General features: G+C 41.5%; 1 protein-coding gene across 1 annotated transcript in view; it reads left to right on the top strand.

The window, feature by feature from the left end:
- The first annotated feature begins 5,112 nt into the window (after positions 1–5,112).
- DHTKD1 (dehydrogenase E1 and transketolase domain containing 1) overlaps positions 5,113–18,466 on the top strand; it is a 37,583-nt gene continuing 24,229 nt past the window's right edge. The window contains exons 1-5 of the mRNA XM_004691248.2: positions 5,113–5,287; positions 11,415–11,570; positions 12,340–12,551; positions 13,253–13,447; positions 16,306–16,575. Of these exons, the coding sequence (XP_004691305.1) occupies positions 5,131–5,287; positions 11,415–11,570; positions 12,340–12,551; positions 13,253–13,447; positions 16,306–16,575 (990 nt within the window). The 5' untranslated portion in view covers positions 5,113–5,130. The remainder of the gene's footprint in view (positions 5,288–11,414; positions 11,571–12,339; positions 12,552–13,252; positions 13,448–16,305; positions 16,576–18,466) is intronic.

Genomic DNA, 18,466 nt, shown 5'->3' on the forward strand with positions numbered 1-18,466 from the left:
TTTATTTTACCAGCTCATACTGCATAGCCCTTTGTGCCAGCCCACTTTGGAAGCTACTGACAAGGTCAAATTCACAGTCCTCAACAAGAGCCCTTCCTAATGTGTAACTCTTGCCTAATTTAGTCTCACTTCCTGCTACTTGCCATGTCTCCAAGTTCCACCCAAAACAAATAACCTATATATATTGGACTTCCTCTTCTTTTGTGCCCATGTTACACCTTTGCCTGGAATTCCCTCTTCTCCATGAATGTTTACAGACCAATAGCTCAACCATGACACCCTCAGGGAAACCATAGTGAAACCATCTTCATTAACAACTGCCTCACACATCCCGAAGTAGGTCCCTGCCCCTACTTGGGTTCCCATGGCAGCCTCTGAACATCTCTGTATCACCTTAATTATATTATATTGAAAAAATTCCTCTGTGTTTGTTTCTTCCATTGAGACTGTGAGCTCCTCGAAGCTGTGATTTGTAGCTCATTAATCTGTGTCCTAAGGCCATAGGAGGTATTTAAAAACATTTTGTTAGAAGGATTAATAAGTGAATAAATGTGAGAGAGACTATAACTTGCCACACTGAATATGCTACTTTGACATATGAATTAATTTGAGCTAAAGACATCTGAGAATCAACAGATGGCAGAATGAAACCTTTTCAGGGTTGCTTTGAGTAAAAATAGAAACTTTTCTTCTGAGACAAGAGCTACCATAGAGATCTCTCTGAGAGGTTAATGGCCATGAAGAATACCAAAAGTCAAAACCAAGATGAGTCTGCACAAGCACACGTTACTAAAATAACCCTTATCTCCCATTAGTTCTTCATGTACTACTGCATCTAATAGTTAAATCCTCCTTTATAGTTTGTCTAGTCATGTTTCCATAACTTATTATCCTTTGTGAAAATGATAGAGAAGTCTCCAGGTTTTATCACATCTTTGGGTTTTCATTTCTGTGATACCCCCATGCATATATAAATATTAAGATCAATAAAGAAGCATAGTTTTTAACTGTTAACATCAGTTTAATTCACAGGACCCCTGAACAGAACCTGAGAAAGTAGAAGTAAAGTTTTCTCTTCCCCTATAGTAATATATAGCAGGGTCTGAATTCCAATTCAGATCACTCTTGCCACTCTCTTATTTATGTCATGACACGACACACTTTGAAGACTTAGTAGATTCTGGGAAGAAAAGTGTTATACATGCTTATGTTAGCATCTAAGACTGAGTTACTGTCCTTGTATTAAGAAGTGGCGAGTAGGGCCTCCCTGGTGGCACAAGGGGTTAAGTCTCAGCACTATGAAGCTACCAGCAGCCCCTGCAGCACAAATTGGATTCCTGGCCAGGGTGCTGACCCACATGGCACAGCAGACCTCTCCTGCTCTGCTCTCTGCTCTGCCCCTAGTGAATCCCCTCACCCTCCCACACCTCTGGCCTACATCCCAGCTCTACTGTGCATAAATAAATAAAATAAATCTAAAAAAAAAAAAGTGTGTAGAGATCAGCAGCTCCTGAAACACAGCAACTAGGCAACACCCAGCTTTGTCTTTTGCATCAACTCTTTCCATGGCTCATACATGACATCACATAGTTCAGATATCCATGGAGAGGGTCATGGTGAACCTCAGGAATGATCTCTAATGTGTTTACAACTGCCTGTGCCTACGGTGTGGAGAAAGGTACAGCAGGACCCCCAGCAGAAAGGTCAGGGTGAAGGAGCCAGACTACCAGGCACCCGGTGTGAGCGGTGGGTGACACTCACATTCGCAGTTGTTTCCTAAGAAAAAACAGATCAGAGCCTTGAAGGCATTTCCACCAACAATATCTAGGGGTAGCTCCTGGAAGAACTGTGGTGGCTACAGAGTATGACTCCAGTGGGGTGGTCACCCCACTGTGTCCCTACCATGGTGGGGCCCTGTGTAAAAGAGCTGGCATGGAAAAGGGGGGAGAACTGGTGAGTAGATATTGAATATTACACAAAATTATTTTATTGTAGGCTTTGTTAACAATGGATATTTGATAAGAACATATCTAAAATGAATAATGTTCTTTTTAATATAGTAAACATCTGGGCCATTTGGAATAGAAGTTATTAAACTTCAGGGCTGAAAAACATTTAGCTATCTCTGCTCTTTATTCCTTGTATGTGCCTGGGTTCTGTAGAACATCAAATTTGCAAACTAAAGATAAAACTTCTTACCTTAAAAAGGTAGTGAGGGGGCTCTCCCTGGTGGCACAGCGGGTTAAAGCACTGCACCAAGAAGCTAAAGCCACTTCCACATGATTTCGATCCCTGCCTGCCCCGGAGGAGATCCACATGGCGTGGCAGACCTCTCCTGACCCGCCCGCTGCTCCTCTCAGCAGTGTACTTCCTCAATCTGCCTATTCTGTTCCCCACTCTGTTCCTGGTGAATCCTCTCACTGCCCCTGCATCCCTGACCTGTATTCTAGTTCCTTATGCATAAATAACTAAATATATTTTTTTAAAAAGGTAGTGTGGTTCTGATTAAAGGTGGAAGAAAGGCAGGCAAGACTGTTATCAGACGAGAGCTTGCAGACCCAAATGGAATCCAGTTGTCTCCACTCAGGGTCTCTTAACTCAGAAGTCTCACAAACACAGTACCAGTATGTACACGTGGAGTTACTCCTGCTGCTCCAGTGTGCCTTGTCTCAGTTAATGGCCCCACTGATGCATGTAGTGGTCCAAGTCAAAAGTTGGAGAGCTCTTGTGTCTCCAACTCTCCTTTCTTAGTTTTCATATCTAATCAGTACATGCTATATTCTATGTCTCCATTAATTCATTTATTCAGTCAGTATATTAGGTGCTAGGCATAGAGCAATGAATAAGAGAGACACAATTCCCAAACTCCTATAGCTTAGCTTAGTGGGAGAGTCAGAGTGGAGTCACATCATACTCAGATGAATTCAATCAACCATGAAATTATGCGTGGACCCCTAAATGCCTGTTTTAAATGGGTTCTACCATCTACAACAGAAACAAAACAGATTCTAGTGTATGAAACCTTCAAGAGAAAAGTACTTTAATATAATTAGTCTGCAATAGAGAGCAGAGAAAGAATATAATTAAAATCATTTCCAATGAAACCCCCAAGTTACCTATCCCCTCTGGGTAAATGCTCAGCCAAAAAGGGTGGGCCCAAAGTGGGGTCACTGAGGCCCCAAAGCTTGCTTTAGTCTAAGACACCTTCTGACTGGGAACCAAAAGAAAGAGGCAGAAGGGGGCAGGTTAGTCTGGAAGGGAAAGAGCAAAATCAAAGTACAAGTCAAGATAAAGTCTGCCATTGTCAGCCTCCCCACAGGCCTCTCACCCACGTCTCTTTCCAGTGTCTTCTTCCATGTCTCTCAAGTCCCTGGTACAAGCTTAAGGCCAAAAAGCAAGTGCAATTTCTTTCCATGTCTCTGTTCTATTTGCCTCCCCAGGTTTTCTTCCTGCTCCCTTCTACTTCTTCTCAAGTGGTTTTCCCTATCTCTTCTAGCTTCTCGTGGGTGCTCAGCATCACCCTTTCTTGGGTGGCACAGGGGACCTAAAATCCCCCTTCTCTGGTCATCACACTTAACAAACACACACCTTTCTTGACTTCTGAAATGTCTTACCATGTCTCCAAGCCTCGTTCAGACTTCTGTGCTCATACTATACCTCTGTCTTGCATGTTTTTGCCCTTCTCTGTGCATTTGCTTAGCTTCACATCCTGTCAATCCTGTGTAGAGCCTTCTACTTGACAGTTTCCCAGACATACCTATTGTGCTGATTGCTGCCCTCTGTGACTGCAGGGCACCTGCCTGTTCCTGCATTATGGCATTGCTCATACTGTGTGTTGAGTTCAATCCACACACAACTTGACTAGAACTGATTAAGAGCTGACATTGTATTTTATCATCTCTGTAAAACAACAGCGCACTCTGTGGGAATGGTGACTGATTTGTGAGTAGGAAAACTATCTTGGTCTCGTATGTAATGTTCTTAGGAATCTTGACTAAACCAGCACAACAGCCTGGAATGATGGAAGACTGGAGAAGGAATCAAATTTCCTCTCTTCCCTCCCATATTGACAAAGCCAAAGGTGAAGGTGAGTGATAGGATTAAAAAGTTTGAGATAGACCAATGGAGAACCTCAAATAACTCTACAAAAGAGGGGAGGGGTATTGATTTTCTGTCTCCCTCATATGACCTTTCCATTTCGCAACCTTTGATCTCACAGGGGTGTGATTGTTCTCTGGGGCTTCCAGCAGAGGGGTGGCAGATGATGATGTTACCAGATTCTGGGTTCTAGAGCTCTCAGAGAAATAGAAATAAGGAAGACTCTACTCCTGCAGGCAGAGAGTGAGGTTTTACTGAAGCTTGAACAGTTTAGCACACAGAAGTCTGCGTTAGGAACAGGGTCTTCCTGAGAAAAGGGTGGTTTTATTTAATCAGTTTAAACCAAGCATTAATTAAGCTGGGTCCTTCCTCCGTTCTCTGTTCTCCTTTCCATGAGGTCATTTGTAATCTCCTTGTGCCTGTGACCTCTTGCAGTCTTGGTGAATTCTTTATCTTTAGCCTAGAGGGATTGTTGGCTTAAAGGCTTTCATAGTGGTAAAAGTATGCATCAGGAAGGACAGACGCTATCAGAGTGTGGGTCTTTGACTTGCCTCTCATCCTCAGTGAAGAAAATGTTCCTTTTTACATTGTAATGGCTTGTTCTGCCTCAGCCTGTATTAATGTCCAGTATCACGGAACTGCCCGAAGACGCACCCCGCTGTCGCCTGCCTAGTGCAATTAGTCCTGGCGGGAAACTGCGGAATATACAGAGCTATACCAAGTTTTGTACCGGAAAGCCCAGAGCGCTCAACTCGTCCCAACTCCCCAAGTCCAGAGCCAACCTCAGCTTGCAGGACCTCCGGTGTCCAGCGGGCTGCCTGGGCGTGGCTTGGCCGGCTGGACCGCAGCCCAGTCCTGGCTCTGAGAGGCCACTCGGCCAATCGGACGCGGGGGGCGTTGTCCCGGGGCTAGCTCCCGCCTCCAAGCCTCCCGGCAGCGCTTTCCTGGGTTCCCAGCGGCCCAGCAGCTGCGCGCGCGCCCCCCTGGCGGCCGCTGCCCTCCGTCCTCCCGGGTATTCAGACCTGGCGGAACATGGCCTCGGCCACTGTGACAGCTGCAAGATGGGGCCTGGGCCGGGGTCCTCCGCTCCTCTTCCGGCGTAGCTACCAGACAGAGAAGGGTGTCTACGGCTATCGACCAAAGAAGCCAGAGAGCTTGGAACCCCGGGGCAGTCTGGCGCGCCCCCCAGGTCTGGGCTGGGTCGGAGCTGTGGACTTGGGATGCTGGGGTGTGTGTGTGTTGGGGGGACAGAGGAGGATGTCTGAGTGTCTGGAGGCAAGCATGCAGGTGGGGAGGAAAGAGAGGTGGGGAGCAGAGAGAAGCGTGAGTGTTGTCTGTGTTAGGGTTACCTCCTCCGCAGCCTCCATTATTAGGGATCCTTAAGGTCGGAGTCTTGGCCAGAGTGCTGTGCTTGCTTCACTTTTTCACTTTCCAAGTTCCAGCTGGTTTGGTGAAGTCTGGTCTTTTCTATTCCTTCGCTGTAACATGTGGGATTTTTAGCTTTCTTCCAAGACCCAGCTAAGGAAAAAGTTTGGATGCCTCCCGGTTATAAGCGCTCCTCCAGCTTATCCGGCCCTCTCCAAGCTCTTGTGTCATCCGTGGCAGGTGTGGGAATGCAACTACTGCTCTGAGCAAGAGGCAGTTGGTGATCCTGGACCACAGCATAATATTTATCATTTATTTGTATCTATATCTAAATAGGCTCTTACTTTAATTTCAGAGTTTAAAGCTCTTTATTTTGCTGGTTCTAAACTTCTGTTACATGTGTAAGAAACTAATTTTGAGTATTTATTTTGTGCCCCAGAGTTGTATTTATTCATCCTCATAGACTGAACGATAAATACAGGTTGATTATTAGAAGAAAATCACTCGGGGGGCCCTCCCTGGTGGTGCAACTGCTTAAAGCACAGCACTATGAAGTTAGCTGCAGCTGCTTCAGCATGAGTTCCATCCTGGATCAGAGAGGTGACCCACATGATGCAGCAGACTTCTGTCTCCCCCATTGCTTGCCCTCAGCAGTATATTTCAGTCAATCCGCCAGTTCTGTTCCCCACTCTGTCTCTGGTGAATCCTCTTACTGCCCCTGCACATGTGGCCTGTATCTCAGTTCTGTATGCATAAATAAATAAATCTTTAAAAAAGAAGAAGAAAATAATTTGGCATCTTTGGTCAAATTATTAGATTAATAAGGAAGGCTGTTTTCATCATCTAAACACCGGAGCTTTGAATTTTACATTACTCGCTGAAGCCTCAATATTTTACTCTTAATACCAGCAATATTTAGAATAAACCTGACTTCTCTCTGTTGAATGCAATGAGATTTCTTTAGGAAGGGCATTGTGACCAATTAGATTGGTAATCCCTTAGCGGGTAAGACTACAAGTATATGATTTCATTTTGCATATTGAGTGTCTAGAATTTTATTAAGTGTATATTCAAATCAACTTCAATGATGTCTAGAAGTCTAATTTCCAGGCTCCCAGGTTCTCATTCATTAGTCTGAGATGAGGTTCAGAAGTGTGTATTTTGATCAAGCACCCCAGGTGATTCTGGAAACTCTATGACCACTGCAGCGAAACAGCGTTTAAGTCATTAGAGATAAAAGTGCAGAACATGATTGACCTCCCTTCATTTAAGATCATTTTAGCATGAACTCAATACATAATTGTTAGCTCTTTTGAAGTTTTATTCAAACCAAATGTTACAATTTTTAAAGAAGATTTACTTATTCATGCATACAGAACTGGGGTACAGGCCAGAGGTGCAGGGGCAGTGAGAGGATTCACCAGAGACAGAGTGGGGAGCAGAACAGGCAGATTGACAAAGTACACTCCTGAGGGGAGCAGTGGGTGAAGCAGGAAAGGTCTGCTGCACCATGTGGGTCACTCCCTGGCAGGTGATTGAACTCACTGAGTCCTTTTCTCACTCAGGTTTTCAGAGGCTCTACTTTGCCTCTCAGAACAAAATCCAGATTTAGCTTGATACACAATTCCCTTTATGTTTGGGGGCCCATTGTGCCTTTCCCTCTTACCTCTCTCTGACATAAACCCCCCATATTCCCTGTTTTTATCCAAAGCTCTTCTCCCTCATTTTGTCCTTCTCCACTTCCTCATTCCCCAGCCCGGCTCCATTCCCGCCTCTTCCATGATATCTTTTCAGTTAAGTCCATGTACTGCCTTTCTCCTCAGTGTGTAGTCTCTGGGGCTCTGCAGAACTTTTCCTAATTGTGTACACTTTTGTGCAGGGACCATCTTCTCACATTGTAAGATCTTGCCTGGTGAAGATACAGCCTTATATTCCTCTCAGCTCTACAATTCAAAGAGTATTTATTAAATGATCTTTTCCTACTGAGAAATAGAAAAAAGATTCTGTCCAGGATATTAAGTGCATCTGAATTTTGTATGATTAGCCTTAATACCAAGAATTAAGAAAGGAAGCACAACACACAGTTACTGTTACTATGTTTTAGAAAAAGTAATCTTTTGGGGGTGCTAATATAAACAATGAATCCTTGCTAGATTTTCCCTTACTTTCATGTAAGGAAAACAGTTTACAGTCAGTTCTCTTAATTAAATCAGGAGGCTGATGAAGGGACATGATTTGATTGGTTCTAATCTTTATCATGACATCTGCCTATGTCAAGAATAATTGAGTTAGTGTGATGAGTCATGTACATAACTCTTGTGAATTGGCAAAGTAAATCGAAGGCCAAATTCCAGTGAAAATGGGCTCATGGAATCCTCCCCCAGCAAAAGTGACTTAGTGAAGTAGAAGTAGAGATCTCACAGCTGAGACGTGTCCCTTTTTTTCTATGCTGCTTATCAGCTTTCTTTCTTCATATGTGTATCTTCGCTAAAAGTGAAAGCTTCATAGGATGGCTACATCTTTCACTAAGACCTTCATTATATTGGACTTTAAAAAGATAATGAATTTGCTTTTACTAGCCTTGTGGATGGCAGTGATTTATAAGTTAAAATTTTATCTGGGATGAGTGTTCTTTGTAGCTGGCTGTTAGCAACAGCTTGTACTTTAACCTCTGTAAACCTCAGTTTCCAAGTAAACTAGATTTTTTTTTTTTGAGCAACAGTCCCAATTTAAAAGAGATAGATTGAGTTGAGGGGTGCTGACTCAGGAGAATACATTTTGCTCTGGGGGATTTGGGTTGTGAAAAATAGCAGAATGTAGAACCCAGGAGGAGATGAGCATTGTAAGATCCAAGCAAGTTTCTAGTGGTTACCTACCCTGAGCTTTAACAAGTGAAGTGAGGTCATCAGTGTGTTCATATTAGAAACAACAAGTTTCTTTACTGGAATCATAATTTAAAAGGTTGACAGAACTATTATTACATGGGGAAATGACAATAATTCTTGTACTTTCTTTCTTTTTAATTTGAAAGGCTTCAAGTTCTCTCATTCTTTTGCTATATTCTCTGCACTTTCCTTTTTACTTTTTGTAATTGGTATAATGGTGTGAATTGAAGTCAAACACACTTGTTCACATTTCACCACCTTCACTACCTGTGTCACCTATTATAAGTTGCTGAACCTCTTTAGGTTGTGATTTATGCTTCTGCACATAAGAACACCTATTTAACAGCTGCTGCAAGACCTGTGTAAAATAGCATGTGTGAAAAGCCTAGTGTGGGCATAGCAGAAGATAGTATTCAATAATTGATCACTATCATGTATTATCAATCCTTACTTAGCTATTGTGGCCATGATGTAAGAAAAGGTTAGAAAAACAGGGAACATCAGAAAAAGCTTTCTATTTAAATTTGTTACTGTTTTATTATGTGTTTGTTTTTTTTTTGCAAGGGAGGGGCATTAGTAGTTTTTGTTTTTTTTTTTTAAGATTTATTTACTTAGGCACACAAGAACTGGGGTACAGATCAGAGGTGCAGTGGGGGGTGATGGTGAGAGGATTCACCAGAGACAGAGTGGGGAGCAGAACAGGTGGATCTACTGAAACACACTGCTAAGGGAGCAGCGGGCAGTCAGGAGAGGTCTGCAGTGCCATGTGGGTCACTTCCCAGGCTGGAGATCAAACTCAGTGGCTGCCCATAGCTTCCTACAGCTGTACTTTAACCCACTGCTCACCAGGGAGGGCCCTGTTTTATTTTTTGTTGTTGGTTTGTTTGTTTTATTTTGTTTTGTTTTTAAATAAGAAATACCTGGCAGAAAAACATCTGTTTTATACACATCCTGTGTTTGACACAGAAAGGGAGGGTATTGGTATAAAATGAACTAAGTTGCATGGTCTGGGTCTCTGAGTTTGTTGTACAGAAAGATGATTCCGGTACAAATTAATTTGACTTGTTAATATGGTTTTCTTTTCTTTCTTTTTAAAGATTTATTTACTTATGCACACAGAACTGGGGTACAGGTCAGGGGTGCAGGGGTGGTGGGAGGATTCACCAGAGACAGAATGGGGAGCAGAACGGGCAGATTGACAAAGTACACTGCTGAGGGGAGCAGCAGGGTGGGTCAGGAGAGGTCTGCAGTGCCATGTGGATCACCTGGGCGGGGGCTGGGGGGGTTGAACTCCTGCTAAAGCAGTTATAGCTAGCTTCATAGTGCTGTGCTTAACCTGCTGTGCCATCAGGGAGGGCCCTAAATGTGGTTTTCTATGAAATTTCTACATTGAAGCTATATGCAGCTATCTCATTTTAATAGGGTTCTGAGAGATTCCAAATAGGAAATTCCCACTTTATAGTCCTCGATGTTTTAATAAATGTCCAGAACTCCTTGAGTATATGCTTCCTGTAATAAAAATAGAGCTGTGAGTATGCACTAGTTATTTTTTTTGGAGACATAACCACATGATGAAAAGATGATGACTTTTTTTTTTTTTTAAGATTTATTTATTCATACAGACTGGGGTACAGGCCAGAGATGCGGAGGGTGAGAGGCTTTACCAGAGACAGAGCAGGGAGAAGAACAGGCAGATCGACAAGTACACTGCTGAGGGGAGCAGCGGGCGGGTCAGGAGAGGTCTGCCACGCCATGTGGTCACCTCCGGGGCAGGCGGGAATCGAACTCATGCGGAAGCGGCTTAATCTTCTTAGTACTGTGCTTTTAACCCGCTGCGCCACCAGGGAGGTCCGAAAAGATGATGACTTTTAGTTTAAGTACTAAGTTTAACAAATTACCTGTCAGTGAGTGAAAAAAACTAGGATCTTATAATGCCAGAGAGCCTAGGGAAGACTGTTCATTAAAAGGCCAATCAGGACAATGCTTTAGACATGCTCTATCAGGATTTTAGCTACAAATATGTAGGTGCCTTACATCATAAAAAACTCTGGAGAATCTGAATAAGATCCAGTAACTTACCTCCAACCTGAAATCTGTTCATTTACTGGAATTGTTTGATTATTAATTTGCTCGACATAGTATGATCCTTCTAACTGCCACATTAGTGTAAACACATCTTTTACATGTCATTTCCTCTCAGCCTGTGGCAAGTAAAGAGTTATATTTTGCAATACTTTGAATACAAACCACACATGTCTATAGTTCTGAAGTCATCGTGTAGTAATACACGTTCAGAAAATGGTCATTTAATGTTTCCAGATATGCTAACTTTTTTTAGGTTCTAAAAATAAAAACACATTTTTTAAAATGTTCAGAAAACATTTTTGTTTTTCAAATTTGAGAAGGAGTTTCACGTGAAAAGGGGAAGAAAAGCAGCTTCTGACTCAATATAACTTCACCTAAGATAGAATTGGCGTCACTGAAAGATAATGGCTCCCTTTAAGTGGCGATTGGGAATCACTCATTTAATGCTTCATAAGGGAGATTTTGTTTTCATTATGTGACAAGATGATTTCTAAGTCCTTTTCCTAGTCTGAGATTGCGTGTATTTATGAAATAACTGGGTATTTAGGAAATAAGGAAGGAAATGTATCATTAATTTTGTAGTTTTGCATTTACCTATTTTTAATGTAAGATATATAAAAATATATTTTTTAAAATACTATAATTATCCATAATTTTGGCGTGTTAGTGGTTCTTTTCAATTTGTTATGTTCTTTTAATATTCATCTATATCATAGCTATTTTAACAAATGTACCCTCCTAAGTTCTCTCTTCTTTTTTTTCCCCCAGTGACTTTAGCTATCATAAGATAAATTTAAGAAAATAGGCATGTTTTCCTGAATTCAGATAGCTTCTGATACTGAAAATTACTGGTGAATATGGTTGGGAGGAGCAATGTGTTCAAAATATTAAGGCTAGAAAAGCTTTCTTTGAAAAATTGATTTTGTGGTTTATAGGACCTTTCTAAACCATTTGTATTGTTTTATTTTCCCCCCAAATTAGTTGATCATGGTCTTGCCAGGTTGGTAACAGTATATTGTGAGCATGGTCATAAAGCTGCCAAGATCAATCCCCTCTTCGCTGGACAAGCACTGCAGGACAATGTGCCAGAAATCCAGGCCCTGGTGCAGACACTGCAGGGACCCTTTAACACCACAGGTAAAACCCATTAACAATAGACTGACTGTTTGACAGTTGACTGAACTTCTCTATTTTTGCATAACCCACTTGCCTGTGGAGCTTCACTGGGTACAAGAGGACAATGAGGGGTGCATTCAAGCACTGTCTAGGAATCTTGAGATTCTAGAATGGTCTTCTGATAGGGCCCTTTTATTTATTTGTTATTTTTTAAAGATTTATGTATTTATGCATACAAGAGCTGGGGTGTAGGCCATAGGTGGGGGGTGGAGGATGGGGAGTAAGAGGATTCACCAGAGACAGAATGGGGAGCAGAACAGGTAGATTGACCAAAATACACTGCTGAGGGAATTTAGAGAGATTTACTTTTTCCTTAACATGTTGCTGTCAATAGTAATTTATATTAAGATCATCTGTTCAGTAATAGACATTGCTTTACAGATATTAATAAAGATTTGAATGTTTGGTAGCTAGATATTTCAGATACAAAGTAGAACATACAATTTGTAGCTCTAAAGCAGATGAATGATAGTTTTCAAATTTTAGTTTGAAATTACAATAGAATGAAAATCAGTTATGAAGTAATATGCTCTGTCCTTGTGAAGTAAGATTTCCCCCCCTCTCCTAGACTTATTGCAGTTTTCCTTTTAGGAAAATTTAGACAAGCATTGATAATGGTCAAAGTTTTTCAGAACAAAATGCTCTGAATTGAAACAATTATTTTGGTATGTCCCATAATTGTTTACATGGTTAATTTTCTAAAAGTGATCTCTTTGATTCCATTTCATAGGACTATTGAACATGGGGAAGGATGAAGTCTCTCTTGAGGAAGTACTAGCTTATCTCAACCAAATTTACTGTGGGCAGATTTCTATCGAAACCTCCCAACTTCAGAGCCAAAAGGAGAAAGACTGGTTTGCCAAGCGGTTTGAGGAACTGAAAAAGGAGACATTTACCACAGAAGAGCGAAAACATTTGTCAAAATTAATGCTGGAATCCCAGGTATAAAAATAGCAACTCATATCAACAGAATAGGTCTGCACAAGTAAATATGGGAAGGAATGAAAACATGAATGAAAACCTACTAAGCTATATAAATATTGGAGAGAGAAAAAAGGCATTAAGTTTCTGAATATAGCCCCACTTATTCCCATCAATTTAGTTTTCCCTTGAGTAAACATACTTTGTATATATATTTTATTCATTCTGTAAAAGATTATGACTCTTTGAGATCTTCTTTTTTTATTACCAGAAATTCAAACGCAAGATATTCTCAAAGGGGACAATCAAATTAATAGAATAGAATCTCTGTAAGGACTGTGAGCATGACTCAGGCATATCAAGATGACCACAAACCTGTTCTTAATAATTTGAGTATTTGGCAGGCTTGCAGCCCTGATGGAAGAAGCAGGAGGGCTCCAGAGCCCAGCCCAACCCTAGAACACATTTGCACGGGATTCCTTTGGGATAAGTTAGTCTACCACTAATATTATTTTCTTTGCTGTCCCCACTCTTATCTGGTGTTCTGGGCTACACTTTCCTGCTGTGCTCTGCTCGACTTCTCTGTCTCTGAAGTCTGGAGTGAGGGGCCACCGCTGCTGTCACTTGAAGTGGGATGGGGCCAGTACATAAACATGTCTGATTTTCACTAGAGCTGTGGACTATCTCTTTGCAACTGATGTGTCTGACATGATGTGCCGTAGGAATTTGACCACTTTTTGGCCACCAAGTTTGCCACAGTAAAGCGGTATGGAGGTGAAGGAGCTGAAAGCATGATGGGCTTTTTCCATGAGTTGCTGAAAATGTCAGCCTATGGTGGGATCACTGATGTCATTATTGGGATGCCCCACAGAGGAAGACTCAACTTATTAACTGGTCTTCTGCAATTCCCTCCAGAGGTAAGATACTTTCCATGTTTCTCACCAGTGATGCATAATTGACTATAATAGAATGAAACTGATGGTAATAATTCCTTTTAGAAAATTAATTAAATCTATGGACCAGGAGATAGCTTAGTAAATTGGTGAAACTTAATGCTGTTAGATAGAATTGCTTTTAGGGTGGTTCTCTCTATACATACTTATGGATTCTTTCTTCTCCAGAGAAGTTGGCAGGAGTTTATATGTTTAAGGATGATGTGACTAGATAAATTCTCTTCTTTCACATATGCTTTTTATTTTTTAAGTTTATTTATTTTTGCACAGAAGAACAGGGGTGTAGGCCAGAGGAGTGGGGGTTGAGAGGATTCACCAGTGGTAGAGCAGGAACCAGAAGAGGCATTTCTCCTGGAATACACTGCTGAGGAGCAGCGGGTGAGACAGGAGAGGTCTGCTGTGCCACGTGGGTCACCTCCCTGGCTGGGGATAGAACTCAAGCAATGGAGGTCATAGTGCTGAGACTAAACAACTAGGCCACCAGGGAGGTCCTGAAGTATGCTTTTCTTATTTAATAAAAACTGTTCCAATAAACACAAAGATGTGCAATTTTATAAAATTTTACCTTCCCAGCCTTCCCTGGTGGCACATACAGGTTAAAGAAAAACACTATGAGGCTATCTGCAGCACAAGTTCGATCCCTGGCCACGGGGTGACCCATATGGCATTGCAGACCTCTCCTGTCTTGCCCACTGCTCCCCTCAGCAGTGTATTTCAGTCAATCTGCCTGTTCTGCTTCCCAATCTGTCCCTGGTGAATCCTTCCTTCTCCCCAAGCACCTCTGGCCTGTACTTCAGTTCTTGTATGTATAAAAAAAAAAAGTTAAAAAAAATTTTGACCTTCCAAGAAGTTAATTTTACCTTCTGTTTATTTGCAATTGATAGTATGTAGTAGAGTTTATAATCAGTTATTCTACTAAAAGTAATAATACATAATTTTCTCAAGAGGTCACCCTAGTAAGTGCTTTATAGGTAGCTGGACCTTGGCATTCCTATGTGGTCCAAATCAGCTACTTTGTAGATCTCTTAAAAGAAAGACTCAAGAATCGGGATTGAAGATTTCATGTCAGGGAATCAGAGATTTGATATTTAATAAGGTTGTGGTCATTATCCATGATAAACCTCACTATTATTTTAGGAGATTAAACTTAATTATAAATGGTAGAGTCTGTTAGACAGAATGAACAAAGCCTATGAACACGTGTATTATCCATACAACCATCATAAAATACATGTGGTATCATGTCTAGGGGGCCAAGCTTTATCACTGTTACTCAGACTTTTGTTTCTCTGATGATAAGAGATTGATAATCAGCTTTTAAAAGACAAATACCAGCCCTCCCTGGTGGCGTAACTGGTTAAGATGCAGCACTGCAAGCTGGCCACAGCCACTTCAGTGCAAGTTCGATTCCCCACCCCACCACCTCTCCTGACACACCCACTGCTCCCCTCAGCAGTATACTTCATTGATCTGCCTGTTCTGCACCCCACTCTGTCTCTGGTGAATCCTCTTACTGCCCCTGTACCTCTGGCCTGTACTCCAGTTCTGTATGCATAAGTAAATAAATATTTTTTTAAAAAGGCAAATACCACAGAAAAGGTAGAAAATGACAAAATAAAGTGATTGATAGTGAGCCATATGCTCAAATATATACAGAAATTCCTAACCCAAAAGTTGCATTCTTAAAATAGCCAAGTCAACAAAAACTACTTAAAATCTTAAAGATACAAAAATGATTATGATCTACGATGTCTGTAAGAAACATCTATACTTTCTCTCTACCACATGTATTCCTATTTATAGATAGGTCACTAAGAAGCTTTTGCAAACTAGAGAACCTTTGAGATCATTCAAATTGAATAACTGAGAATTGTTTTCTGTTTTGATAAATACCCTGTCTTGAGAATCAGCTTTGTTACAAAGACCTTGAGAAATTTAAATTCTCTTGTTCATACATTTTTAAAATCAGTAGTGACTTCTGTCTCATTGATGGTTGTGAGATTGAAATGAGAGAATGCAAACAGAGAAGTCCTTTGAGAATTGGACAGTATAATTTAAAATTTTTTTTAAAGTGTCAAGGGTTTTTTACTGTCGTAAAACACTAGGCAGAACTAGTCGGTACATTGGTCCTTTCTGGCGGTGCAAGTCTCAGCACCGTGAAGCAAGTCACAGCCACAGCAGCACAAGTTTGATCCCCAGCCAAGGAGCAGAGGGGAACAGCTACGGAGACTGGAGTGCTGCACCGTGTGGGTCAGCTTCCTGGCTGTGGATTTCGCTCACGCTGAAATGGCTGGTGATAGCTTGATAGTGCTGTGACTTAACCCCGGTGGCACCAGCGAGGACTTGATATATATTTATTTTGGGAATTTCACATTTTGTGGTTCCTTCCATTGCCCATTACAAATGATTGAATGATAGTGTTCAAACTATTTCTTTAATGAGAACTTTTACTTCATCTACTTGTTGTACATGTTAGCCCATACAGTGTAAAGTTTTTGGATCTGACTTGGTCTAAGTGGTGTAAGTTATTTTTTTTCCCGAATAAGACTAAATTCTATTCTCTTGTCTACTTTTAACAAGATTATTATGAAGTTCTTTTGGAAGGACAAGGTAATACTTGTGTGACGATAGATTCAAAGTATAGGCATACCATTTGATTGTGAAGATTTCCAAATGTTTTTGTTCATTTGGGCACAAAATAATACACAGTATTAATAGTTATAGAAGCATGTGTGTAATTTCTTATTGTACAGAGATATAATAAAATTTTCCTTAGTCTCCTTGTGATCATGCTTATCGTATAATCTGTATATTCCTAATAGCTGATGTTCCGCAAAATGCGAGGCTTGAGTGAATTTCCAGAAAATATCTCAGCCACTGGGGATGTCCTATCTCATCTGACTTCCTCGGTAGACCTGGACTTTGGGGCACACCATCCCCTCCATGTGACAATGCTGCCTAATCCTTCGCACCTGGAAGCTGTCAACCCAGTGGCCGTGGGCAAGACTCGGGGAAGGCAGCAGTCCCGCCGGGAGGGGGATTACTCTCCGGACAGTGGTGCGCAACCTGGCGACAGAGTCATTTGCTTACAGGTACTTGTAGCTTTCGGAAGTGAGGTTGGGAAGACCAGGAGAAAGAGCACTCAGGGTGACTGATCAAAGGCTGGTAGATATTCAAGAGAAAATCAAAGTAGACTTTTGGGACGATTCTCTATTAAAAATTAATAGCAGGCCCTCCCTGGTGGCGCAGAGGGTTAAAGCACAGCACTGAGAATCTGAAGCCACTTCTGCATGAGTTCGATCCCCGCCTGCCCTGGAGGTGACCACATGGCGCAGCAGACCTCTCCTGATCCGCCTGCTGCTCCCCTCGGCAGTGTACTTCATCGATCTGCCTGTTCTGCTCCCCACTCTGTCTCTGGTGAAGCGTCTCGCCACCCCTGAGCCTCTGGCCTGTATCCTAGTTCTGTATGCACAAATAAATATATCTTTAAAAAAAAATTAATAGCAGAGATGAGGTCAGTTCCTCAGGCCAGACGCTTCAGTTGGAGGTTTTCTCTGTTTGAGTTATGATTGAGTTATATTAAGTGGCATAACTGCTGCTGCTTCTATAAGGACAGGGCTGGGCCCTCCCTGATGGTGCAGCAGGTTAAAGCGCAGCACTGCAAGCTGGCTGCAGCCTCCTCAGTGCGAGCTTGACCTCAGGCCCAGGAATTGACCCACATGGCACAGCAGATCTCTCCTGTCTTGCCCACTGCTCCCCTCAGCAGTGTATTTCTGTCAACCTGCCTGTTCTGCTCCCTGCTTTGTCTCTGGTGAAGCCTCTCACTGCCCCTGTACCTCTGGCTTGTACTCCAGTTCTGTGTGCTTAAATAAATAAATCTTTAAAAATAAATAAATAAAAGGATAGAGCTTCTTCCTTACTCCTCTGAAAGTACCCACATGTCTAATGAGGCTACAAGAATCTGGACTTAGTTCATTTGCTTGCTTGTTTTATAATAAAGGTCTCTGACAGTAAGGCAAATAAAAGAAATCACTAGTGTGGTCCTTGCTTACTCTAGCCTCCATATTTAATTTTTTTATTTAAAAAATTTATTTATGCATACAGAACTGGGGTACAGGTCAGAGGTGTGGGGGCAGTGAGAGGATTCACCAGAGACAGAGCGAGAAGCAGAACAGGCAGATCCACTAAAATACACTGCTGAGGAGATCAGCGGGCCAGACAGGAGAGGTTTGCTGTGTCATGTGGGTCACCTCCCTGGCCAGGGATTGAATTGTGCTGAAGAGGCTGCAGCTAGCTTTATAGTGCTACATTTTAACCCATTGTGCCACCAGGGAGGGTTCAAACTTCCATATTTAGTAACTCAACTGAAATCTTTTAGAGTTTTATAGGTGGGTCATATTTTTTTATACAAGTATTTATTTAAATATGAACACTGGGTGGTATTATCTTGGTTATCAATAACCAGTCTTCAAATTCAAAAAAAAGAGAAGTCTGTAAGGCAGTAGAATACTTGCTACGTGTACGAATAACCACATTCTTTTATTCATGCTAATTTTCCATGGATCAGAAACTTACAGTGACTAAATTCTTGGTAGGCAGAATTGGATTTGATTATGACATGATTATATGATATTATGAATAAGCATTTCTAAATAGAAGCATTCAAATCATCAGACATTCTTTTTATGTTCCACTTGACTTAGTTCATGATAATCTAAAATATTTTAGTCATTCACATTTACTCAGCACATAAACAGATCTTAAGGACATCTGAAGTATGAGGTGAAATGGCATTTTCTTTAAAGCAATGAAAACCCACTTTTGTCTACTTTCTGTTCCAAGATTATTTGTCTGCCAAATCTATACATTTCTTATCTTGCTTGATACACAGTCTAATTTCTTGTGGGACTGTTAATATTAGAGTCCATAGAATTATGATGGGTGAGATTCCTCATGCCTGCATTCTACCTGTCTTCTATTTAT

This window comes from Condylura cristata, unplaced genomic scaffold (genome assembly GCF_000260355.1).
Source record: "Condylura cristata isolate star-nosed mole 26May11 unplaced genomic scaffold, ConCri1.0 scaffold00030, whole genome shotgun sequence".
In the NCBI taxonomy this organism is placed as follows: domain Eukaryota; kingdom Metazoa; phylum Chordata; class Mammalia; order Eulipotyphla; family Talpidae; genus Condylura; species Condylura cristata.